At 38.0% G+C, this 26,356-nt stretch overlaps 1 protein-coding gene across 11 annotated transcripts in view; it reads right to left on the reverse strand.

The window, feature by feature from the left end:
- The window catches only part of DMD (dystrophin), a 2,656,945-nt gene that overhangs the window by 389,517 nt on the left and 2,241,072 nt on the right, over window positions 1-26,356 (reverse strand). For 10 of the 11 annotated variants that reach the window (XM_027533579.1, XM_027533577.1, XM_027533571.1 and 7 more), the window contains 2 exons: window positions 21,593-21,765; window positions 12,329-12,485 (listed from right to left, as the gene is read on the reverse strand). In XM_027533579.1, coding sequence (XP_027389380.1) covers window positions 12,329-12,485; window positions 21,593-21,765 — 330 coding nt within the window. Of the gene's footprint in view, window positions 1-12,328; window positions 12,486-21,592; window positions 21,766-22,522; window positions 22,568-26,356 lie in introns of those variants that run through there. The other variant, XM_027533581.1, reaches the window with a different exon arrangement.

Genomic DNA, 26,356 nt, shown 5'->3' on the forward strand with positions numbered 1-26,356 from the left:
AGTTTATTTCTAAATATGAGTCACTAAGGATTAAAATAAATCTAAAGAAACGACAAAGGGAGTTCTGTCATTACAAACACATAAGCACCATTATTTTCACATTGATGCCAGAAATTAAGAAAAGAAAGTAGATGGAAGATAGAACAGTTAAGTGACTGAAACTTGAGAATTTAAGATTTAGACTCAACACACACATAAAACGGTAAAAACTCCAGAAAAAAAGGGAGAGAGAAAAAAAAACAACAACTATAAAGAGCAATGTCATATTAAACATGGTTATATGAAAGGTGCTTTTCCATTTATTCATGTAACACATTTTGAGAACCTACTATGTACCAGACACTGTTCTAGGCAATGGACATGGTTGATTCTTAGAGCATGGAGTTTAAAAGAGATAAGCTTAGGTAGAAAAATAATAACAAGACAACAACAGCAAAAAAAAAAAAAAAAAAAATCCTCATGAAGATATTGCATTAAAATGATGAAAAATAGATTTCTCAATATCTGATCAATTTACCCCAGACTGCATGTTATAACAATTAACTTCATTTGAAAAGTAAGGAAAATGGAGCCATCTTAAAACAACAACAACATTCAATACCAAGAGCCTTAACTCTTCAATAGCGTCTTGTTTCACAAAAAAATAAAGGAGATTTGAATGACACTGAGGAAAATACATACTTATACACAGTACTGAATGTGTCTTATCGATTATAATTAATATTTTAAATGAGGCAAGTTGGTTCATTCTTTTGCTGATATGAAAAAGCTACCAGACATAAAGCCCTTCTCCCTTACATACACAGAATTTATCTTTACATTATTTAGCTGTCAATATTCAACTGATATGGTATTTACTTCCTGAATCTTTTGAACAGATGAAACTATTTTCTTTAAAACCCACCATTTCCCCCATACCTCCTTTCTTCTCTTTTTGAGAGAGCCAGGCCCAAGGGTCTGAAATAGTGATGTGGAAGAATTAGAGGCAACTACAAAACACTTCAAGTAACTTCGTGAAAAGAAAATAATCTTCTGTCTCACAAATGAGAACAAGGCCTACTAAACTGATATTTTTCCTTTAGCTTCTTGAAGTTCAGAAAATAAACTTACAGGAATCGTGCTACAAAATTACAGTAGCAGCAAATCCCAAGGTACATCCATTTTATTGCAAAGGTTAAATCATCTGATGGATAGTATTTATACCTCATAAATACTAACCAACTGGGTGACTTGACTGCTTGCTGATTGATTCATTCATTCACAAATATTTATTTTGAATCTATTACATATAAGGTAGGGCAGAAATAGGGACCTGATCTTTGTCCTTAAGGAGTCAATAGTTTGGTTGAGTAAGTATGCTTGTATAAAAGCATATTTTAATTCAATTAATGTTTTACCATTGTGAAGCGAAGTACAGATAAGTTAGGCTTTTACCTAAAGCCATCTGTTCATTAGTCACTTAGGATCCAAATTTTGAAATTCTTAAGCCAGTCTGAAAGTGACTAATAACAAGAAAACCAGTTTCCTAAATTACAAAAAGTGTGGAAGACACAGAAGTGGAAAATCCTAATTACAGTGAGGCAAATGAAAAAGTTAAAAAAAACCTGAAAGTAATAGAGAATAACCAAGCTGTTGATTATTCATCTTAAGCCAGGCTGAAAGTCAGAACAAAAAATAAAAGTTCCTTGAATTACAGAATATTTGAAAGCCACAAAAGTGGAAAATCCTAATGACTGTGAAGCAAATCACAAATAAAAAACCTGGAAGTGAGAGAAAAGAACCAAGTCATTGATTCTTTTTTTTTTTTTTCTGCCTGTCCTATTTGCGAGGAAGAAATTAGGGTGAATATGACAACTTAATAATACATAAATAAAAGTAGCTTAGAACCATGTAGGGGTGGGGGGTGGTGAAGGGTGAGATACTGATTTGCTTGATAGAAATCAGAGAAGAGCGATACAGGATGAGAATGTGGGCACAGGTACAGACATTACAGAGAGAAAAGCTATGTTGCTGTCACTTATAAAGCCAGGGGGCCTATTACTAAGGATGTAAATAAAAGCTCTTGCATTTCAAAACAAATCTCTTTAAACCAGGTACGTTGTACAGTTTCCCCGGAGCTGAATTTTATCTATATTCCCACTGAAGTGTCATCTGTATTGGTGTCATTTGGACTGGCAATCTGAAGGAATGACTATATGTTATTTCCACATTTGCTAGCAAAACTTTACAGAACCATCCTGAGAGGCAGACTAAAGTGGTGATAAGTGTACTGTCCTGGGTAGCAGGACATAAGCTGAAGTCTGGGCTGGGCCCAAACTTGGTTGCATGATCTCAAACAGGTCATAAAATCTTCCTGAGCCTTCCTGTCCTCATTTGTAACATGTAGAGGTTTGCTAAGTACCTTACCTAAGTTCTAACATCCATTTCTAATATTCCATAGTCAACATGTATAGATCATTCACTGGACCCAGGCCTGTTACATGGTGGCACTATGACACAGTCTCCCTGAGGCATCGTTCCTGATATTAAGATTAGAGACACAGCTTGGCACCTAATAGATACTCAATAAATACAGTTGAATACATAACAGAACACTCAGGTAGAAAAACCAAGTGTGTTATATGGAGGCCAGTTGGATTTAGATGCAGACGATGTGAGGATGAAAGCCTTGTTTTGTGAATTAGGAGAGAAAAAAAAAATAATGCTGTCAATTGGGAAAAAACTGAGAGATCCTTTACTGGGTCCACTCTTAGTTTCCAGCTCTAAAGTTGAGAGTAATCTGTGAGTTACTAGGTGGATTTTCCTTAAAAGGAGGCCCTATTAGCCCTGCCCTCTTAATCCAGGTGATTTCTTCTCTAAAGGAGATACTGACGTGCACCCATTTGGAAGTTCCATTATTTGAATGGTTGGGGCTTTTCCTCTAGCCTGCGTTGGCTAGATGAGAGGACCGACAGACTTAAAAAGTATAAGTATCCAACGGTGCTACTTCTTCAACAAATGGTTACTGAGTGGGCACAGGACAAGTACAGCAACACTGTCATACTCACAGATTTATTAGTATTTTAGTTTTGTCATATCATGTTGTTCATTTCCACATTATTTCTACTTTATCTGTATGCCTATGTTGGTTTTACTCCTGACAAGAACGTTGCTGAATACATTCTGTTACCATAATGACCTTTCTCATTTTTAAGAGCCACCCAATTTATTGAGTCTCGAGCACATTAGAAATATTGTAACTACTAAACACTGATCTAAGGACAATCATTGTCCAATTAATCTGAAATGAAGATCATGGAAGAAGGCAAGATCCAAATGTGGTTCACTGAAGTAGCAGAGATTCTGCTTCTAAGAATCTAAGACAAATTCATAGGGATTTTTGAAAGATTTGCCAGAAATGGCAACAGAGCTCAAACTCCCAGAAAGACAAAGGATTCACTTAATACTCATTCACGATACTTTGTATTAGAGAAGTTATGAAAATGGGACAGATGAGCTACCAAGGAAAGCTCATGGTCACCTTTATATTTTTATTGTGGTAGAAACACGTAACAAGAGATACTCCTTCACAAAGTTTTAAGCTCATGATTCAGGAGTGCTACCTTAGGCATTAGGGTGCACAGTAGATCTCTCAAACTTACTCATTTTGCATACCTGAAAGCTTCTACTTGATGAAGAACTCCACATTTTCCCCTCTCCCCAGGCCCTGGAAATCACCTGTCTCTTCGCTTCTGAGTTTGACTACATATCATCTTTAAACCGGATAAAAAAGTTTATCTTATTTCCACTCTACTTCTGCAGAAAAGTGAACCTAAGGGATTATAGTATCAGATACATGTAGCCATTGTTTCTGGTAAATTTAAGCATTGTTTCAGAGAGTTAACAACCTGAACAAAAATACCAATTTATAAGTGACATTTAAGTCAATTTGAAGCAATTTGAAAAGTAAATGGACACATTTTAAGTCTGAAATAATTTTTTAAAAATATCTAATTTTAGTTGATGAAAAAAAATTTTTTTTGAGCATCCTGGGGGGCAAAGTGTTTAACCAGCTCCTGTTGAGATTTACTTTTTGGAAGTCTTTTAAGCACGAAGTTGTCTTCTCTGAGATTAAGGGCATGGGCTAGCCGAGACTCTAGCCTGCTTACAGATCTCTGATACTGTGGAGGAATAGTTTAGCGCCCACATAGCATCTTGCACAGCTGTGTGACTCCCAATCCTAAGGCTCAGCTGCTTCTAACAACCACTGGGGAAGTCACTTCCACAGACGATAATGCTGTTAAACTCCCAGTCGATCTTGAAAAATCACTGCTGAAAATTCAATCTGCTCCCAGGGTCATTTAGAGAATTAGGCATTAGGTTGTTGAGCCTAAACCCTAAATTTTGGACATTCTTTCTGAAGCAATAGTGCAGATAAATGGATTATCAGAAAACCCTGTGGAAAATTAATTAATATCCCTTCTCAAGAGGCTTAGCCAAAATTTGAGACTGTCAAGTGTGAGTGGTGACTAATTTCTGAATCACACAATTTGTTTCTGTCTATCAACATAATCCAGAAATGGAACTTCACATACACACTCTCCCCTCATCCATGATCATTTTGAAGTCTTTCCCATTTCCATAAATGGCATCATCATTTCCCCATTTGTTCAAACCAGAGACTTCAGAGTCATCCTTGACTCTGCCTTCTCTCACATTCCACATCCCATCTATCTTAAGTTCTATCAGCTCTACTTTCAAGCTGTATCTTGGGTCATATAATTTTTCATCATATCTATCATTTCCATTCCAGCCCAAGTGATCATTATCTCCTTCCTAAATGACTTCAACACCCTCCTAATCTTTCTCCCTGCTTTCTGTTTTGCTCCTCCTACCATCATTTCCTCACACAGCAGCCAGTATCCATTTCTGAACACATTAATAGGATCACATCCTGCCTGTAGTCTTCCAGTAATGTCTCAATATACACAAAATAAAATCCACCTCCCAACTAGGGCTGAAAAGGCCATTCATTATCTGGTCTTTGCTTCTCTCTATAACCTACCACCAGCCCATTCTGCTATTCCTTGGATACACCAAACCTGTTCTTATACCTTCACATTTGCACTTGTTGCTCCTTTGGCCTAGAATATCCTTCACTCAAGGTCTTTGCTGGGCTCATTCATACACAGAACACTTAGCTCAACTAATAGTCTCTTTAGGTAGGCCACTACCTCTCAGTCTTTCTCTGGCCTTATTTTTTAATTTTATTTTCATAAAACTGATCTGATATGATTTTATTTTTGTTTAATTCTTTTTTTTTTGGCTCTATTGTGTGGCTTGTAAGATCTTAGCTCCCTGACCAGGGATTGAGCCCCAGCAGTGAGAAGGCTGAGTCCTAATCACCTGATCACAAGGGAATTCCCCTGACATCATTTTATATATTAATGTATTGGCTTACTATGTGTTTCCCTCATTAAAGTTTGAATGTCTGTGGAGGCAGAGTCTCATTTTGTTCACTATTGTACTTTCAGCCTTCAGCACAGAGTGGGTGCTCAATAAAAAATTATTGAAAGACTCAATAAATTCTAGGAGTCTGAGTTATGGTAGAGTTTTTCCTAAAATAATTTTTTTGAGGGAAATGGAAGAACACATAAAAAGATCAGGGACTTATCTGTGATTAAATGAAAATGTGTAAAAATTCTTGGTAAAGGCGAAGTGCTACATGAATATTATTTTAAGAGTATTTGTCAAGATATCAAAATATTTTGACATGGTTATAAAGAGGACTGTGGTAGAGAAGTCAATGTGTAAACTATTCATAGTTTATCTTATTATAGTCATTAAACAAAAGTAGCAAATCCTAGATGACTCTGTTCTCAAGTTCTGATGATAAAGCTAGTTTTCAGAAGATTTCTTCAAATGGCTAGAAATGTAGTTCTAAAAATAATTGAAAATCTTTTCTATTCAGCACTCCTAAATATGACTGCATAAAATACGAAACTTATACAAAAGCAGCTTTTACTCCATTAGCGATGAGGAACAGATCAAAAAGATGTTGATTTCCTCCATCCTAGTCAAGCAGACATCTTAGACTAGATAACTAACAGTGAACTTCGCTAGGGGATCAAAACTTGTTTAGAAATCCCAAGAGGCCAGGTCAATGACTGCTAGAATGACTCGCTGTATCACAACCCTTTTGGTTGTTGTTGTTTTTCAGAGGTGACAGGGAACAACACATTTATTTGGTAACACAAAGCTGACTTGAATCTTAATGTCCATTAATGGCACCTAAAGACATTTTCTTTGTCTGTGAAAAGACAAGACAGGGAACTCATCAAGCTAACACACATACTAAAACGCACCCAAAGGAAGCAGGCTGGTGTTGATAACAGAATTGCTTAAATAAATGTATAACCTACAATGTGATCTCAGGATAATTTTATTGAATTACTCAACCTTTCCCTCGCTTTGTGGTGACTTCCGAGGAGATTGAATGCGCATAATATATGAGGTGACAAATGAACAAGTCCACTACTTTACTCAAGACTTTTTATTTGTCAACAGCATCCATGCAATACTGGCTTTCTGTCCCCTGTTTTCATAATGTATGTATTGATTACTTCTATCTAAATCTTAACTAGAAAATCTCAGGAAGCTTTGGAGGTGTCCTTATGGTCTCTACGGAAGGAATTAGAGAGGTTTTTAAGTTGAAAGATGAAAACCGAATGACAAACAATTTCATTAGTAAAAATGCAAACAAAACGTTATTACCTACAGTGTTCTTATAATCAAGGCCTAATTTCCATTTCAATTTGGGGTGGGATGAAGAGCATTAAATAAGCTCATGGTTTTATTGCAGTTCTCCTTGGAAATCCCCCACTATGATTTGCTCCTTTAAAACTCTCTCTAGGTTAATCACAGAAGTAGACAAGTAATAAATATCACTTTAGTGACTGCTCAAGTAAAACAAAGGAAGTCAGTTTTAAAAATATATCTGGACCAGAATAATACACACTAATTGAAAACGCGTCAGTCTAGTGAGGCAAGTAATGAGGAACCGTAAAAGCCAGGATAATGTATGCAAAAGATATAAAAACTGGTCAGTTGATATTTGCTAGGGCACATTTGAGCTTTAATTATTTATAACACTTGACTGCATATGGAGCATTATTTTATTAATTAGTCTTCAGAGTTATCCAGTTGCAGTTGTTATGCTGCCCAACTGATTTGGGGAACACAGATCCACTCCCAAGGGTATAAAAACCTGCTCTGGGGAGTGAGACCGCAGTTCCCAAATACCTGCGTGGACTCCCTTAGACTTTTACCTTTAGGAAAACTGTATACTCTTCAATAAGAGTTACTGAGATTGACTATGTATTTTTGCTTTAAGTAAAGAGTACAGTTCAGTTCAGTTGCTCAGTCATGTCCAATTCTTTGTGACCCCATGGACTGCAGACATATGATATTTTGCTATAAATTTCATCATTAATCTGCAATGATTTACTAAGAAAAGATAAATTACCTCTTTTATAAGAATTCTGATCTATAGAAAAAAGTGGAATATTTTAAATTACTATTTATACTTTTGCCATTTTAATGGGATTTGTATTCCCATAAAAGAGAAACAGCATTAATAATTTCTAATAGATAGCAGGTGATGTTTTTTTTTAAAAAAGTGACACACCAAATACATGGGGAGCAAGTTTACAATAAGAAATGAGCCATCTTAAAAAAAAAAAAAAGAAGCGAAATTTCTTGATACTAGAACATTTTATATAAACAGTATTTGGAGTGAGAAACCCTTCAAGAGCACATTTTCTAAAAAGGCTACAAAACAAAATCTGTTCAAGACCAGATCTTGACAGAATTTTGTAATGGCTGCATTCCCTTTACCTCCTCCTAACTGGGTTCAGAAGCTCTGATAGAGAGGACACCTGATTTCAAGGATTTTTCCTTTGTTCTTTTTGTCCCCAGGCAGTGAGAGCATCATGAACTAGATAGCAATTCCACAACAACCATAAAAGGGCTACTGCATAAGTGTGACAGAACTGAGTAAACAGGGTGCTAAATTGCTCTCTCATCAACACTTAGGAGTGATGATGTTCTTTGAGCGAGTGCTTTGTGACATGGATTTTTCTTAAGGATACAAAGAGAATTTCATGAAAACATTGGACCAGAACCTGAGGAAAATCAGTGGGCATCAAAGTAGCTTTACACACTACGAAAAGATGCTTACTTGGGAGTAAACAAAAATCCTGCAAGTGAGGAAGGAACATCACTCTTGATTCTTTATCTCCCTGCCCTGGATCTCAGGAGGACAGAGAATGAAGACGAGATTAGTTCATTGGCTGTTCTCCTTCCTTCCTGCCTCTTTATCTTCTTTCCTTAATTCCTTGGTTCCTTTATCTATTCAGTGTCTATCACGTACTAGACACTTTAGAAGGTGCTAGGGATAAAAATGACAACCCTCTTCTGAAAAGAAAGCTTCTTGGAGCACAAGGTTTAGTGAACGTGGTTGACATTAATCAAAAAGTCACACATATGCACGATGACAAGTAATGTTACATCATAGAAAGAAAAGTATGGTGTTATGAAGACATAAAGGGAGACCTAGTCAAATGTGAGCATTGGAAAAAAGCTTGCTTGATGTCTGAGCCAAGATGTAAAGGATTCTTAGACATTAGAATTTCCTAATTCTCATAATTAGGAAATTATGAGGGGGTAGGTTTGGGTAGAAAGGGTTTCAGACAGAGGATCAGTATATTCAAAGCCCCACCTGAGAGGAACAGAGAACTGGGAAAAAAAAACAAAAGCAGGCGTTATAGCTAGCATTAAGACAGCAAGAGGAAGAACAGTACGGGAACAGAAGGTTGGAGCAGACCAACCCTGGGGGGCTTGGGGGTCCTGCTGAGGATTTGTGGTCATTTCCCAATGGCATTGAAAAGTCACTGGGGAGTGTTAAGATGAGGACTGACATAATTCAATTTTTATTTTTACATAGATTACACAGACTGAAAATGTTGACTGCATTGTAGGGTGGTAAGAATAGATACAGAAAAGTGAGGAGAAAAGGTCTGTAGAAATGGTGATGATGACACAGTAGACAGGGTCAAGAGAAGTAAACTGATCCAGTAATGTGTTAGTGTCGGAAGGCTGGAGATTGGTCATCCTGAAAAGGTACTATGCATCAGTCTGCTCTGCTGTTGTTTGGATAGGAGAAACTAGTTAGTTAGATTCTCCAAGACTTGGGGTTTTGTAGATGACAGCAACAAGAAGATAATGAAGGAATTTAGGGTCTTGAAAGAGTTATCAATATTTAAATGCTTGATGACTGAATCTAAGTTGGACTTGGAGGGAGACGAAGATAGAAGATCAGTGGAACTAATATACAGAACCAAGAGTTATCAATAGGCTGGAAGTCCTGATACACCACAGAGAGGAAGCAGATGGGTATCTGAATAAGTATACTAACCAAGTGGGGATTAATTCACTTCAGTATGGTGGCTGTTAACCAGGACTCTACATCACATCTTCCTAAAGTATATCATTGATCATCAGATTATTCAGTAAAAGGACTGAGAATGATAAGGACTAACATTTTATAATAATCAGGGAGAGTGAGGCTGCATTTATGACAAAAGGTAGGCTCGAAGAAACTGTGAAAAAACTAAGTGGATCAAATTCCTCATCTTCAAGCTGAAAATCAAAGGAGCAATCACCATCTCACCTATGGAGGAGGCGGCTAGAATCCCAGTCTCCTGAATCCTAGTGCACCTGTCCAATGATTCATCACCTTTGACTTCTGGAACTAGAATAAAATGATACCTTTTGTACAAATTCTGTCTCATCTCACTATGTCATATAATGAATTCTACTTAAAATGCCCTTCCTTCTCAGTGAACCCTCTTCTACATATGCACGAGTGTTTTAACTATATATTCAAGTGTTTAGAACATTTAAAAATATAGCTATTCTATCATTTATTGTTTAGTTGCTAAGGCATGTCTGATTGTTTGCAATCCTATGGACTGTATCCTGCCAGGCTCCTCTGTCCATGGGATTTTCCAGGCAAGAATACTGGAGTGGGTGGCATTCTCTTTTCCCACAAAACTGCCTTAATATTCTGAATTATATGGAAGGGAATGGCTAAAGAAGAACTGGCAGTTTTCTTGGCAATTATTTATCAACTCCTGGATCTTCTCTCGTGTTTTCTTCCCTTTCTGTAATCTTCTATACCTTCTTTTCTGGAGTAATATAAACCCTTGACCTTTCTTCAAGATGTGACTTTTGGCTGTGTCTTCATAGAGATCTTTCCTTTAAGTGCTGAACATACAAAAGTGGCACCATTCTATCAAGTTTTTATTGCTTGATGGCACCCCACTCCAGTATTCTTGCCTGGAAAATCCCATGGACGGAGGAGCCTGGTGGGCTGCAGTCCATGGGGTTGCGAAGAGTCGGACATGACTGAGCGACTTCACTTTCACTTTCCACTTTCATGCACTGGAGAAGGAAATGGCAACCCACTCCAGCGTTCTTGCCTGGAGAATCCCAGGGACGGCGGAGCCTGGTGGACTGCCGTCTATGGGGTCGCACAGAGTCGGACACAACTGAAGCAACTTAGCAGCAGCAGCAGTAATTTACTTGTTTTTCTATTCCCTTCTGTCCATGCACCTTTTATTCTCATTTCAAATGCCCCTATTAGTATCTACTGTATGCCAGACACTTTGCTAGGGACTAGGGTCTTGGAGGTCAGCACGACCAAGTCTCTGCCTTCCTCACTTAGAGCTTAGTGGAGACAAAAATATAATGAAAAACAAAGAAAGAAAAGAAACAATTGATCTTTGTTGGAGAATGCTAGTGAGCAAGTTGTTATTCTGAAGACTGAGAAAGTAGAAATATTTACCCCACCTATCCTAGATGAACAATAACCTGGGTACCCAAATAGTGGATGAGTATCCATTTTCTTTTCAGAGAAGCACTCCAGCTAACGGGCTGGTGGCTCAGTGATAAAGAATCCACCTGCCAAGCAGGAGACGTGGATTCGATCCCTGGGTTGGGAAGATCCCCAGAGAAGGAAATAGAAACTCACTCCAGTATTCTTACATGGGAAATTCCCTGGGCAGAGGAGCCTGGTAGGCCTCAGTCCATTGGGTTGCAAAAGAGTTGGACAGGACTTAGTGACTAAACAACAACTCCTGCTAATAGATGTAGAAGAAATGATAGAAATATGCAACTACTACATTGCAACCCATAGCCATCGATCACTAATAGCCACCAAAGTCACTCACACACAAGAGAAAACAAAGCACTATGTACCTCCTGGTGATGGGTGAATACATCACTATCTACGAAGCAGTTTTACCAAGAACAGTCAAATGTGAATATAATCCAACATGTAGAACTACACCATTCAGTAGAGCAGCTACTAGCCATATCTGAGCATTTGAAATGTGGCTAGTCTGAATTGAGCTGTGTTGTAGCCATTGTAATTGTAAACTTTTATATTGATTCCATGTTAAAATAATAATAATTATTGTTCTGTAGCTATGTAAGATGTTACCATTAGAGGAAACGGGGTGAAAGGCAAAGGGAAACTCTCTGCACTATTTCTGGAACTTAACTGTGAATCTGTAATTGCTTCAAAGTGAAAAAAAAAAGGGATTTCAAAGACAAATTAGCCAAACACAATGTGTGGAACTTATTTCAATGCTTGTTTAAACCAAAAACTCAACCCCCTCAAACCTGTTAAAACATTTAAGCCATGTATATGAGAAGTAGAAATTTGAATACTGCCTTAGTATTTGTCATGATAAAATTACTGAGATATAAAAAGTGTTACAGTAACAATGTGGTTACCTTTAAAGAGCAAGTTCTTATCTTTTAGAGATGCTTTATCAAATATTCATGAATTAAATGATCTGTACCTGAGATTTGCTTTAAAATAATCAAGGACAAAGTAGAAGTAAGATTGGCCATGAATTCATAATTGTTGATTTTAATGGGTACACAGGGGTTTATTACAGAATGTCTGCTCTAGCATATGTTTAATATTTTCCAAAATAACACTTTAAAAGTATCACCAAAAGACATAGGCGAATCTTTTTTTTTCTTTTTTGGTACAGATATGGGCAAATCACAAATGATATTATTAATGCAGATGCTTTTGACATTTAAAATATAATGGCTTGGATTATTTCTAATTGACCTTTGGACTAGGGAAGTAAAAACGATTTCTATTAAACTTGATTTCTTTTCTTTTTTTCAAACTAATCTCAGTCAAAACTAATTTTAAAATAGTCGTTGAATGCTTACTATATGCAAAGCACTCTGCTTAAAAATTTCCTACCCTGTGTATATCATTCTGCTTCTGAACTGCTGGGAAATCGCCTCCAATAGGTGCCTGACGGCTCAACTCATCGTCTTTCAGCTGTAGCCACACCAGAAGTTCCTGAAGAGAAAGGTGCAGACGCTTCCACTGGTCAGAACTGGCTTCCAAATGGGACCTGGAAAACAACGGGAGCAAACTGTGTGAGAATATCTTGAAAGATAAATGATGGTTCTAACAATCCCATTAAGGTACCTTGGTTGGTTGGTTCCATAGTGTGTAAATGTACTGTGAAGTATATAGCAGCCCTCAATAAAAGGGGCTTCTCTGGTGGCTCAGACAGTAAAGAATCTGCCTGCAATGCAGGAGACCCAGATACAGTCCCTGGGTCAGGAAGATCCCCTGGAGAAGGAAATGGCAACCCATTCTAGTATTCTTGCCTAGGGAATCCCATGGATACAGGAGCCTGGGGGCTACAGTCCATGGGGTCACAAAGAGTCAGACACGACTGAGCGACTTTCACTTCACTTCACTTCCTCAATAAAAATCTGGCTCCCTGCTTTTGAGACCAACAAAATGGGGGGCTATTTTTTGGGGCAATTTTGAGGGAAGACTGCTTAGCTATATGTTTATTTTAATGTGCAGAATTCTGAGACTTCTGGCATGAAATATACACTGGAATGGATTGTTTTCCTGTAGTGTTGCAGTCAATGACTCTTAATGTCTCTGGTAGAAAAACTTGGACCCAGTGACTAATATAAAGCACTCAGTTTTTGTGTGACTCATGCCAGGACTGGAATTCTTTCTGTTTTGAGAAATGGAAAGGTCTCTCCCCATATTTTGACTTTTCCATTTCTACACCCTAGGCAGCCTCTTCCATTGACTCCTTCCATCTGGCATCTGTTCCTCTCTGCTCCTTTCCCCATATGCTCCTCCTCTGCATCTACCCTTCTTTATTCACGTGCACCTGGGATTTGTCTTCACCGAGTTCCAACATTTTCCGCTTTGTTTCCTCTGTGTACAATGTGCTGAGACAACAACAACTCATGTGGAAAAGTAAAAATCAGACATTGGCCTGCAAGCCTTCCCCCAACATGAATAATTTAGGCAAGAGGCTGAGTGCTTTACCACCAACTGTATTTAGAACATGGTAATCCATAGAAGGCATTTAAGACTATACAAATGAATGATCTGTGTTATAGAATCTGTATTTCATTTGGGGATAAGAAGCTAAATTAAGATAATAAATCATCATCCAGAAAACAAAGAAACTCAGAATGTGAGTCAAGCTGTACCCTCAGGTAAATCAAGAATTATGCTGCATCACTTACATCTGATCAGCAATTACTAATTAATTCATATAAATTAATGCTGCCTATAATATACATACAATATAGTTTCTAACGTTGCAGAGACTGAAATGCAAATTCACCAGGAAGAAAAGCATTCCCCTTTGCCATTTCATAACTTGGCCTGATATTTCAAATACCAGTCTCCTGCTGGTCTTAGTCAAACAGAATCACCAAATAGTGCCTAGGTGCTGAAATTAAATTACTCTAAACTTTCTGAGGGATAATTTGATGATACATAAATGTCTTTAAAATGTGCAAATACAACAATCCACAAGCTTAAAACTAAGGAACTTATTCTAAGAAAAAAACCGGGAAAGCATGCAGAGATACAGGTAGAAATCTGTTATTTACAGCAAACATATGATTGATACAAAGTAGAAACAACATAAATATTCAATACTAGGAAAGTGCTTGCATATATATTGGTGAACTCATACAATGCAATGTTCAAATCCTGTGAACCCTACATGATGCTCAATGTGATGATGTAGGCAAATATTCATGGACATGGAAAAGATCAGTCTGTCAGTGGTTAAGTAAGAAAGTAGGGGAAAAAAAAAAAGAAAGTAGGTTACAATAATGTATATCTCTTTTTCTAATGTGCTTGTATGTGTATCCGTGTGCACATGCTTGATTGTGCGTGAAAAAAATTCTGAAACAACAACTAGTTTATCCCTCACAGCTGGATTTACACGTGATGTACTTCTTCATCTTTAAACTTTTCCAAATCGCCAGAATTCTCTATTGTGAGCCATATAGACATTATATTCAGAAAAAAAAAAAAGAAGGTATTTTCATCAGGGAAATTAATCTGTTCAAGACTCTAAGGACATTATCATCTAAGCAATGAATCATGACATATCATAAATATCATGAATTAAATGTAACAGTGAAGACTGCATATGGCACAGAGGTCAGTTCTTTTAATGTTTCTGTTCCCTCCTCCTATTTCAATTATCACCTGGCCAGGATAAGCCGAAATGAGAGCTCCCTATGCAAGATTTTAGCTGTTTAATGACATGTAATGACTACTGGTTAAAAGGATTCCCTAGGGTGTCTGGAATTTGCAGCTTGGGCCCCTTGGGGGTAAAGGAGGCTGTCAAGCAGGACACATTGAAAGGTAGAGACAGGCACAGTGCAGACATGGAAAGGCAGTGAATGCTAAATAAGACACTGATTAGATAAATATTTATTGAGTGCCACTCAGTCCCAATCAAGCACTGGGGAGTAAGGAGAGTGGAAGGTAAGGCGGGATATAAGGATGTCTAGTGCCTGGCCTCCATGTGTCTGGTGAAGGAAATAACACCTCCCTGCTCAAGGGCGGGTGAACCAAGATGAGTCTTCCAACTGCTGCTTTCTTTACACAAGGCAGTGCTACAACCCGTCCAGGATAAATGGTGTTGACCAATAATTAGCAGGTCAAGGAAACCCTTTGTGCCCCCTAAGAAAGAGGCAAAAAAAAAAAAAAAAAAAGAGCACTGAGACTCAGGGAATTCTGTTCTAAAGGATCTAAGAGAAACTTCAGGGGCACAGGACACCCAAGAGAGTTAACAGAGGAACAGAAGGGCCTGGGATCCTGTGTGACACAAAGCTCTCACTTTTCTGGGTGAGGGGGCCTTCCTTAGTCATCCCTGAGGCATAGCATTAGATCACTTTCCCAAACATCTGATCACCTTAAGTACATATCAAATGACTTTCTGTTCCTTGCTGAAGCCTGAGGGTGAAAGGAAAGATGTGATATGCGGACAAAAACAAGCTATAAAAGACAGTGGACAGTGGGTTCGGGCTGGAGAGGAGAAACCTCAGTCAGATAATGTCTTCTGCTTTAAAACAACAGATAGAAAATCTATAGCCATGATTCTCAAACTTTAGTGTGCATAAGAAACACTCGAGCAGCTTGTTTAACGTACAGACTCCTAAGTTTCATCCCAGATTTTTGGCACTTGAAACTTTTTTATTGAAAAAAATAAAAATAAAGTCTTACTGCTGATTTACAATATGATATTAGTTTCAGTTGTACAGCACAGTCATTTGGTATTTTTGCAGCTTACACTCCATTTTAAGCTATTACAAGGTAATGGCTATAATTCCCTGTGCTATATAATATATGCTTGCTGCTTGCCTATTTTATACATAGTAATTTGTATCTCTTAATCCCATTCCTTTAATTTGTCCCTCCCCTCCTCCCTCTCCCCTTTGGTAATCACAAGTTTGAAATCTAAAAAATAATCAAATGAACGAATATGCAAAAAAGAAACAGACTCACAGATACTGAGTTTCTATAATTTGAAAAAGGCTCTTCACAACTCTGCCAGTTGTGAGCTCCAACACCACTCTTAGAGGAAGAATTTCTTAAAGTATTTCCTATGTGCCCTAAGCATTACTTCTTGGTTTCCACAGGGCAAAGGTGGAATTTGCCAGTGACATGATTTTTAAGGAGATCTAACTGTAATGAAATGCTCTGAGCTCAGAAAACATTTTCTCTGGTCATGCTAAGCTGGTGGAGTGTTGTCAAGACACATTTCTAATGCATTTGTTGGAAGCAGCTGCCCCATTTTTATTTTCAAGATTGTACACCAGATATTTCTAAATGATTAACCTATGTTTATATTTGGAATTTTTCTTGAAAATGTTCCTTTGTATTTGTAATGACTGCCTCACCCCTACCCAATTTTATCATTAACTCTTAGGGTTAAAAGGAATTTTAGAGATTATTCAACCTGCTTGTTTTGTCAATGTGGGAACTGAGACACAAAGGTACAAAGACACGTGCTGAAACACAAAACTTGAGCTGACATTGACATGGGAAGTGGAAACTGCAAACTTTCCTCATATGAGGAAATCTTCAACCTTGATGGTTTCCACCAAATGTTTTGGAGTCCCTGAGCAAAATACATTTCCTGCTAATTGGCGAATGTACTCTATTTATCCCTGCCTACTCAACAGAAAATAAAAGAGGATGTTTGAAGAGACACACTTAGGTTCTATGCATTTTCTATTAATCTTTATTAGTGAGGATAAGAGCTTAGGGGTTACTAGCTTTTAACAAGGCAAGTAGCAATCTTTAATAAGCAGATAATTTCTGTAATTTTTAAGGTTTAGGTAAAATGCAGAACCTTTAGGTATGCTGGGATATATAACTTGGTCTTTAAGAAACTCTTCAGTGTCAGGACTCTAAGAATTATAGGGCTGCTAAGGTGATTGTTATTTCTCTAGACACAGATATTTCAAGTGTGATTCAGTTGATGCCTAGTTTGAAATCCTTAATAAAACTTTACTCTGAAAGGCATCTATTCTTAAAGCAAAATGTGTTATACTGAATTCATTTTTCAGTTTGACTTCCTTTATAAAACTAATGATATATCCCTGTATATCTTTGGTACTCTTGTGTAAAAAGATAGCATTCAAGCATACAGAAAGAAAAGGTAAGAGTGCAGAAATAATAAGGAACCACAGAAATAAAATGGGAGTTATGGGGCTTTAAATAAAGAGAATTAAGCTCAAAGAGAAGTAAACATCTTTTCTTCCCGCTGGGAGATGAACTCCAACTTTCAAACATAATTAATATCTCAAGAGTAAGGAAAAGGTCAGAGACACTCAGTGTCCAAGTAGCATTTTTCTTTCAAAGACAGAAAGACTTTGCTTTCTTTTGCTTTTTTTTGTCCTCCATCAGAGAAAAGACTTCTAATTATTCTAATTTCTAATACCTTGTACTTTCTAAGAGATTTCCTGCTGCTGTGGACCATACAATCTTGGTGTCCTCACCTCTCAAATGAATGCTCAAAATTTCATAAAAGGGATTATCTTTATATAATATCTATAAGTTTTTCCCCAAGTATAAAAATCTCACATAATATAAATTTTGCTGAAATTATGTGGATGTATGTGATTCTCATAGTTAATAATATATACAATAATCTGGAAAATAAATTTAGTGGCAGGTTAAATTAAAATGTCTGTACTTAATCCTTATGTAAAAAATACGCTTGATCACTTCTCAAATTATTCACATTTTCAAAATTAAAAACACAAGGTTTGTAGACACAGAACATTTTAGAATGAGAAACACCTTAGTTGACACATTGCCGTGCTGATGTTGGATGATGGCATCAGTGACTCTGTGTGTGTGCATGTGTGTGTGTGTACTTAAGTAGAAATTTTTCACTCTATTTTTCTCCCACTTAAAGCAGTTAATCTTTAGTTCAATGGCACTTAGCTATCACTGAGTATTTACTTCTCTTTCTTATATCTCTTGGACAAAATGCAATGTGATAACACATGTAGAACAGATGGCATACACTTTCTTTGAACTAAATTATGAGATACAATTTCAATTAAGGAATTCTTTTCTCTCAAAGACATTGTATTTACTTTCTCTTATATCATACCTTTGAACTTAATCAGTTCTTTTAAACATAAGAAAACCAAGGTAAAAAGCTCAATATAATTTGCCATCACAAGGAGTGATTGTAGAATTTAAAATAATAGGATTGTAGAATTGCAAGGGAACTTGAAGAGACCACCCGTGTGTCTGGTCTAACTTCCTCATTTCTGCAAGAGAGAAAATTAAATTCTGAAGCATTAAAGTGATTTGCTCAAGAATAGATGCTAGGTAGTAGCAGAGCCAGAGGAGAAACCACATCTCCCAGCTGTTGGTCCGGGACCATTTCAACTCTACCTCACCAACTCATTTATAACTTGGAGTTTTGTGTTTGTCTGATTTAGCTGAAGGTAGCTAGGATTGTCCTATGAAACAACTCAGGAATACTTCAAAGAACTTGCCATCAAGTGTAATGAGAATAGTACAGGGAAGACCTGGTAAAGAAACAGAAAGGGAAACCTTGATTATGGAATTCGAGACAATATCTGGAGGATGAGAGGACAGACCGTGTTCGAAGTGTGAGGACTGACAAATGTATATACTCATATGGGACAGTGAAAAAATTGTTGGAGAACAGGGAAGGGGTTAGAAAGCAGAATTTATATGAAGCAGAAAATCCATGTTGGGCAGTAACTAAATGGCTGCTTGGTGAGGAAGGAAATGGGAAACAGAGGAGAGACCGAAAGGGAAGGGGTTAGCAGAGGCTTATTAGGCATGGTTGATGGAGAGTGGAAGGTCACTAGATTCTAGTGACTAAATATCAGCTTCATGAGAGCAGTGATTTTCTTTGGTGTGTTTTGCCACTTGTGTACTCTCCATGCCTAGGAGACTGCCTTTTACGGAGTAAATATCCAGTAAATATTTGCTGAATGAACAGATAAATCAGTGAGTGAAATATGGGCACCAAGATGGAAGTTCTTGACCAGAGGGATGATAGGATAGAAACAATGTCCAAGGAAGAATATTTTTGTAAATCTGTAATGGATGGTCTCAATGTAAAAAGACAGAGACAAATCTTTCACTACGGAATGACCTGATGAAGCCTTAAATAAGAATCACAATCATAGGAAGAGACATATAAAAATGGCTTCAGAATCTCTTATGAAACAACAAACAATTGTAAGTTTTCATTATAATATGTTGTAGCTTAGGTAAACACAAGGCTGTCTTTCCAGGGTATCCTTGGAAGTTTTCTTAATTGTGGTGACTTTTCACTATAAAATAATGCCGATGGAGGAAGTGACCAGATTGGCAATGCAAGCTTTTCTGTCACTGATGGTTCTGTATCTAAGTGTTCCAGGGTTCATCTATCCTATTCCGTAACCACCCCCAATTACTACCTCTACTGTGCTTTTCCTAGCTGAACCCTGCCACTCAGCACAGATTGACTGATACCTTTATTTCAGCCAAGCATCAGGAAATAAACTGAATCGCTTTAATGTGAAGAATGACTTCCTTGCTTTTTCATAAGTGAGTGTTTATAACACATTCTGCATTATTTGAGAGGCCTACTTAAAAGCCAAAACCATTGATCTGAATACTTAAATTCTCGAATTTGCAGTACCTCAGATGAGCTAAGGTAACTGTTTTCTACTTGATTAATGACAGCAAGAATTCAACTGCAGTAGCTGGCATATGGGAAATTGCTGAGAATGAAGAGCCCATATTTTGGCTGACATGCTGTTCGCCGCTTTCAATTCTCCTTTAATTTCATCAAGTTCACATGAAGGAGAGAAAAGGCACTGGGTGATGTTCAGAACAGTTGTAGCACCTTTCTTTTTCTCTTCCGCAAGAAAAGAATAACTTTTTTTTCTTTCTCTACCGGTATCATTCTCATCTCACAAGTTTCATTCCTTTATAATGACAGATGTTCTGAAAGTGGCCGGTGTCATTACAGACACTGACCTCTCTAAGAGATGAACCTGTAGAACGCAAACGGAGCTTCCTTATCTTTGAAAATGCCATTGCCCCTTATTGCCCACAATGACACGTCCATACAAAATTCATGGATCAAATAGGGAGAGAAAAACGAGCGCCTTGGAAGCTGGGGTACAAAACTGGCGGGTGAGGGTGGGACCACAGAAATAAAAATATTTTTCTCCTCCCAGAGATTGGCCTCTCTGTTTCATCCCTTCACATATTACATGTTTATGTGTAAACATTAGGTGAGACTTACCTTCTCTTTCTGCCTTTATATTCTCTGCCATAATATGATGGTTCAAACCTCAGACTTTGGAGCCAGACCTCCCTATGTTCCAATCTTTGATCTGCCATTTACTAACTAAGTGACCTTGGGGAAGCTATTTAGCCACTCCCTGTGTTACTGTCTTCAAATGCAAAGAGAGGATAATAATACAATGTCTCTTTTGGAGCAGCTGAGAGTGTTAAATGGGTCAACAAATCTACAGTGCCCATGACACTGCATGGTATGTGAAGCATACTGTATAAGTGTTAGTTGGTACCATCATTATTATGTCAGATGAAGTGCAGACTTCTACAAGAGTGCTTTCAAATGAAGAAATTCCAGTTATATTTTTTCCTCATTATAGAAGCAAAGACACTCTACGTCCAATTTGGGACAACTTAGAAGGACTTATTAAGAAGAAAAACAATCTCCCTCCAGTCATCTTACGACTGAGTGGTGGTAACGACTCCCAGTGTGGAGTGCATTCCGCTTCTCCTTCCCTGCAATAACAGACCTCCTCTCGACAAAGAAAGAAAAAAGAAAAGAACACAGAATACTTTTATAAAGAGATGTGAATTAGGCAAAGCAACTGATTAGAAAGCAGGAAGCCTGCTTTGCAACCCCTGCACCTCCTATGTCACCCAGGTGGCACCGGGCATTTCATTTCCTCACTCTCTGTTCCTTAGCCTCCATTGAACTACTGCAAAATGGGTACAGCGAGAGTGTCTCTCTGCCCTCCTTACAACAAAGCTGGGATGTACTCACTAACTTCTCAAGAGAGTGCTGTTAACACAGAAAAGGGCAAAGTGAGAAATAGGTGGGTATAGAATAGCTAAAGGCATAGTTTAGAGAGGATGTGGAAATGCAATGTGAGAGGGAACGAAAGGCAGGAAGGAGCTGTCATCTCTCCCTAGCTGTGGGAGCTCTGGGGAGATTTCTTTTAAGTTGCTGACTATAACGTGTTATAGTATTTGAAGAATGTCCTCAGTAATGCATTTAGAATAATGCCAAAGAAAGAATTCCATAATAAACATACATCAGTTTTATCACTTTTTGAATCACCGTGTGATAAACCAAGAGAAAACGCTATGAAATCAGGATGCCTGAGCTCCTCATTTGAATTCACTCTAATGTCTTAATATATATGTCTCGCATGGTTATAAAACAGCACCATTCTGATCGCATCTGAACCCTCAGCTATCATCCCCATATGGGGCAAACAAATGGTTCATTTATTAAAAATAAAACAAGTCATTCTGAAATTGGGGGATTTACATAAACATAGGAGATATTGTGCTAGGAAAATGAGGGGAAGGTTGCCATTTTAATTTCTTTCTGGCCTATTTTAGTTCGGGATCTTTTCTTACCTGATATTGAGAGACTTTTTCCGCAGCTCACTCCACTTGAAATTCATATTATCCAAACGTCTTTGTAATAGGACCGCGTCATCAGAACCTTCCAGGGATCTCAGGATTTTTTGGCCATTTTCATCTAGGTTGTGATAGATATCTGTGTGAGCTTCGATTTCTCCTTGGAGGTCCTACGGGGCATCAGTGAGAAGAACACATGCAGAATTACTAAACAAAAAAAAGACCGGGCTGTGACTGTGAATTTGGAGAATGGCAAAAAAAAAAAAAAATAGACTATTAGTTCAAAAGGCATTTTAATGGTTCAACTAACAAGAAGATACACCCCCAACTCTTCCTGGTGTATTATCTCTTTATGTTATTATGCAAATTCAAATTCAAAATGGGCGTCTTACTAGGTATAATAAATTTATTCCTTGAGATGAATTGGGACATAATGTATTTATAACTTTATAAATTTCTTAAGTTCTGTCTTCCAGTTCATGGACAAAATACACTGTTTTATGGAAGTGATAGGAAAGAAAACTCCGTGATTAAGTGCACCCTGGTGCCAATCACCGTATTACACTCTGAGTCAAGTCGTATTTTCCAAGCACATAGTACTGTGTAGAATCGACTCTAACCATAAAAGCACGGAGAGACTAATCAACAAGGTTGAACTGGTCCATAGCACCAGCACACTCATGGGATTTGATCATACGAGAGAATCCTCTTGACAATACACATTAAGTTCACCTTGGTAAGACAACCTCATACATTTATTACAGCATCACATATTTGGTAAGAGTTCCCATTTAAAATCCCATCACATTTTTAGGCTCAACAGGTGGAAAAGTCCAAAGGACCTTTATAAGAGCTATAAGAAGTGATGCCTTCAACCTCATTTGCTATACACAGATCAAGAAAATTATCATAGTAGAAGAATCTGACCTTTACATGGTATGTCTTCCTGTGTAACATTTTCAGCTTGAACCGGGGACTACAGCACTGATCCTGTTGCATAGCAATCCTGAGAAAACCCAGCGACTGAAAGAGCCCTGCTTTAAAATGCCAACTTTGCTTACATTCTGTTGACAGAATGAATTTCAGAGCACAGGCCTCACCAGTCAATAATAATAAACAGCCACTTTGTACTCCTCACTAAACGGTAGCCAGGCCTGTGGATGTGGGAGGGACCTCGTGGAGAGGAGGCCTGGAATATGCAACTGACAGTTTATATTACACAGCCAACTTTTCTTATCATTTTGCCATTATAAGCCAGAGACATTATAAATTCACTTTCTATGTGTGTTTCCCTCCTTGTTCCCAGCAGAACGGTCAAAGCCAAAGGAACATTCCTTAGAGAGCTGCTGGCTACTAGCATTCCTTTCTGCCCACACAATGAATGGAGGCTTTGTACATTATCTGACTTGCTCTGAGAGATTTGTATGCTTCTGTTCAACAACTTTAAAAATTCATTCTGAAGCTCTGAACAATTGGATTGATCTGTATAACTAGAAAAGTCCCCCCCGCACCTTTCTAAAATTGAATTAAATTACTCTTCTAAAGGAAGGAAGGAAAAGTGGCAGCAATAACATATTATAAAATCTGAGGAACTGGCCTGTGTCTTCAGTCATGGCCTCTTAGATGCAGGATTTTGAATGTTTTAGGGGTCAGGTGGATTGAAGATGAATGACCTCTGTCATGGTTTTGGGCAGCCAAAGTAACACTCACGGACTCTAAGAATTGTCTCATTCCCTTCGACTGAAAGGCAGGAGGGGAATGTGGAAAAACCATGTCTGAATTTGAAAGAATAGAAATACTAAAACAGATCGAGGAACATCTATCTTTATCCCATCAAAAACAGGCTTATTCTGGAAGGATTTAGCCTGATTTTGAAACTAGCTGATGTGGTAGAAAACTAGTATTGGGCTTCTTGCTGAATGGAGCATGATCAAATATACATGCAATTTACATTTGTGTACCTACATGCTGAAGGAGATCAGCCCTGGGATTTCTTTGGAAGGAATGATGCTAAAGCTGAAACTCCAGTACTTTGGCCACCTCATGCGAAGAGTTGACTCATTAGAAAAGACTGATGCTGGGAGGGATTGGGGGCAGGAGGAGAAGGGGACGACAGAGGATGAGATGGCTGGATGGCATCACTGACTCGATGGACGTGAGTCTCAGTGAACTCTGGGAGTTGGTGATGGACAGGGAGGCCTGGCGTGCTGCGATTCATGGGGTCGCAAAGAGTCAGACACAACTGAGCGACTGATCTGATCTGATCTGATCTGTACCTACATGCAAAAACATGCCCTGCTGAATTTGCCACTTCTTCAGTGAAAGAGCAAAGTGAGGTTAACATATCTAAATAATTCAGGACTAAAACCCAAACAGATTCAAGTTCTCAAGATAATGCCCCCCACTTTTCTCTTTTACTTTACTCTTCTTGTTGTATTTGATTTGTTTGCTACCTAAAACTGTGCCTCAGAGCATACACTTAAGGAATTAAGATCAAACCTTTTGTTGTCAACAAATGAAGATATTTTGACTGATACAATCAGCTTTCTACATCAGCATGCATATAAATTATAGTACATTTGAATTTTTGCATTCTGCATTTAGAGCAGAGACTCAGGCTCAACCAATAGTTCCTTAGAGATTATGTCTATTGTGAAGTCATCAAGACTTTGCTGAATAAATGAGAGGTCTCCCCAAGCATAAATAGGACGGTGATGCATGGGTCTGCTAATTTTCATCTTTGCCATTTACACTGCCCTGAATTTAAACATCTGTGTTGTATCATCAAGAAAGGAATGAATATAAAATGGATAAAGCAGTATTTGTTGAGGACCAGTTATTTGTCTAGCCATAGAGTTGGACACGACTGAAGTGACTTAGCAGCAGCAGCAGCACTGCGGGAAACATAAGAGGAAGGCAAGAGACAGTTATCCTTGTACTTTTTCTAGAATCTAGCGTGCACTTTTTCTTTAACTCATTCATATTACTAACTACACATTGAGAATTCCCTGCCAAACCACATAGATACTCAGATTAAAATTTCTTCCCTTGGAGATTCAGAAGTAGTTTAAGGAAAGTCCTAACATTGGCAAGAAAGTAACTCAACTCAGTATTACTTCTGTAATTCATGATGGTGGTTTAGAGCAACAAATGTCACATGTATAGTAAGAGAGCTTTACAGTTTATAATGCAGTTACAAATGTATCGCTTTAGATATTCCTACTCCTTGCCCTGTGAAGTACATGATATTTTCTCTGTTTTACAGATGAGAGCATGGAGGCTCAATAATGTGTAACTGACTTGCCAAAAGTGTTAAATGTGGTCAAGGGATGCAGTTCTTTTGACTCTGGAAGATCATAGGCTGTCTACACACCATTTGAGATACGCACTGGCTATAACAAACAGTGGTTATTTATTCAAGCTGAACAAGGTTACTGCTAACAAGGGGAAAAAACTATTGAGGCAAGAGCACATGGAAAGACAGCATTGCTGATTTTGATTAAAATTTACCCACACGGATTGATTCCGTCAAAATGAAAAATGGAAACCCGACTACCCTTTTCACTTTGCTATTGGGCATCTGGGACCAACTGTGAGCAAAACTTCTTTGCATGGAGGTCTCCTTACTACAAAATATCCCTGATGACAGAACAGAAATTCTCAGCACTAATTCATTCCTTTGTCTAAAGGAACCGTATGAACATTACATGAAGTAATGAGGTGACATTATAGCATGGACACAGTTTGACCATGTTCTTTTGGGTTGGTGGGCTGGTAGGGATTCTGTCAAGCTACAGGACTCAGGTTGGTTGCTCGGCCATGGAGACGAGTATCCGTGGGGACCAGAAGGTTTCTTTAGGAAGTTGGCATGCTGGAGTGGAGATTTTTCAGTACAATCAAGCAGCAAGATCCCAGGCAGGGAGGGAGACATCCACAGGGGAAGTAGGAAGGCACTTGCTCACACTAGCAGAAAATTACCACCATGGCATTCATCTCAAGATGAACCTTTAGACTCAGGGACCCAGAAAAGCAGAAGTCGGGATGCAGAATCAAGTGGACTTCTCAGAGGAGACCCAACCTGGGCAAAAAAGTAATTTCCACAGATTTTTTAAGGAGTTTTATTTCACTCCTGACTTAACAAGAAAACATCACTCAAGCCTTAGTTGCTACATTCAATGTAAGTTTTCTCTTCTTTCTGTGATTGTATTCTTTAGGGAGAACAAGAACTAATGGACGGGGGAAAACGGATTTGTTATATAACAACAGAGGCCGAGCAACAACATATATAATAAGACTTCCTTTACGGCAGACACTGTCTAAAGCACTGTATATACATGAGCTCATTTAATCCTCTCAGTAACTCTCTAGGGTAGGCATTATGAATATCTTCTCTTTACACATAAGAGAATGAAATTACAGAGAGGTTCCGTAAAAAATGCACAAGGTCACACAGCTAATAAACCATGCAGAGATTTTTCAAACCCTGGCCGTCAGACTCCAGGGACTGGACTCATACCCACTAGGCTCTATCACTTCTAACTTTTTCCCTATTAATTAAAAATGTTTCCTATTAATTTTTCCTAGTAATAATACTCCTGCCCAAATTACAGCAACTCCAGCACTGCCATTAGACAAGGTAGACTAACGTTGTTTTCTGTATTCCAAGAGTGATTTTACAGTCTCATTAATATGGAGACTGTTAAACACATCTGAGGCAGTGGACAGATATAGCCAATTCAACAAGAGAGAGCATAAAATAAC

Source organism: Bos indicus x Bos taurus, chromosome X (genome assembly GCF_003369695.1).
Source record: "Bos indicus x Bos taurus breed Angus x Brahman F1 hybrid chromosome X, Bos_hybrid_MaternalHap_v2.0, whole genome shotgun sequence".
Classification (NCBI taxonomy): Eukaryota; Metazoa; Chordata; class Mammalia; order Artiodactyla; family Bovidae; genus Bos; species Bos indicus x Bos taurus.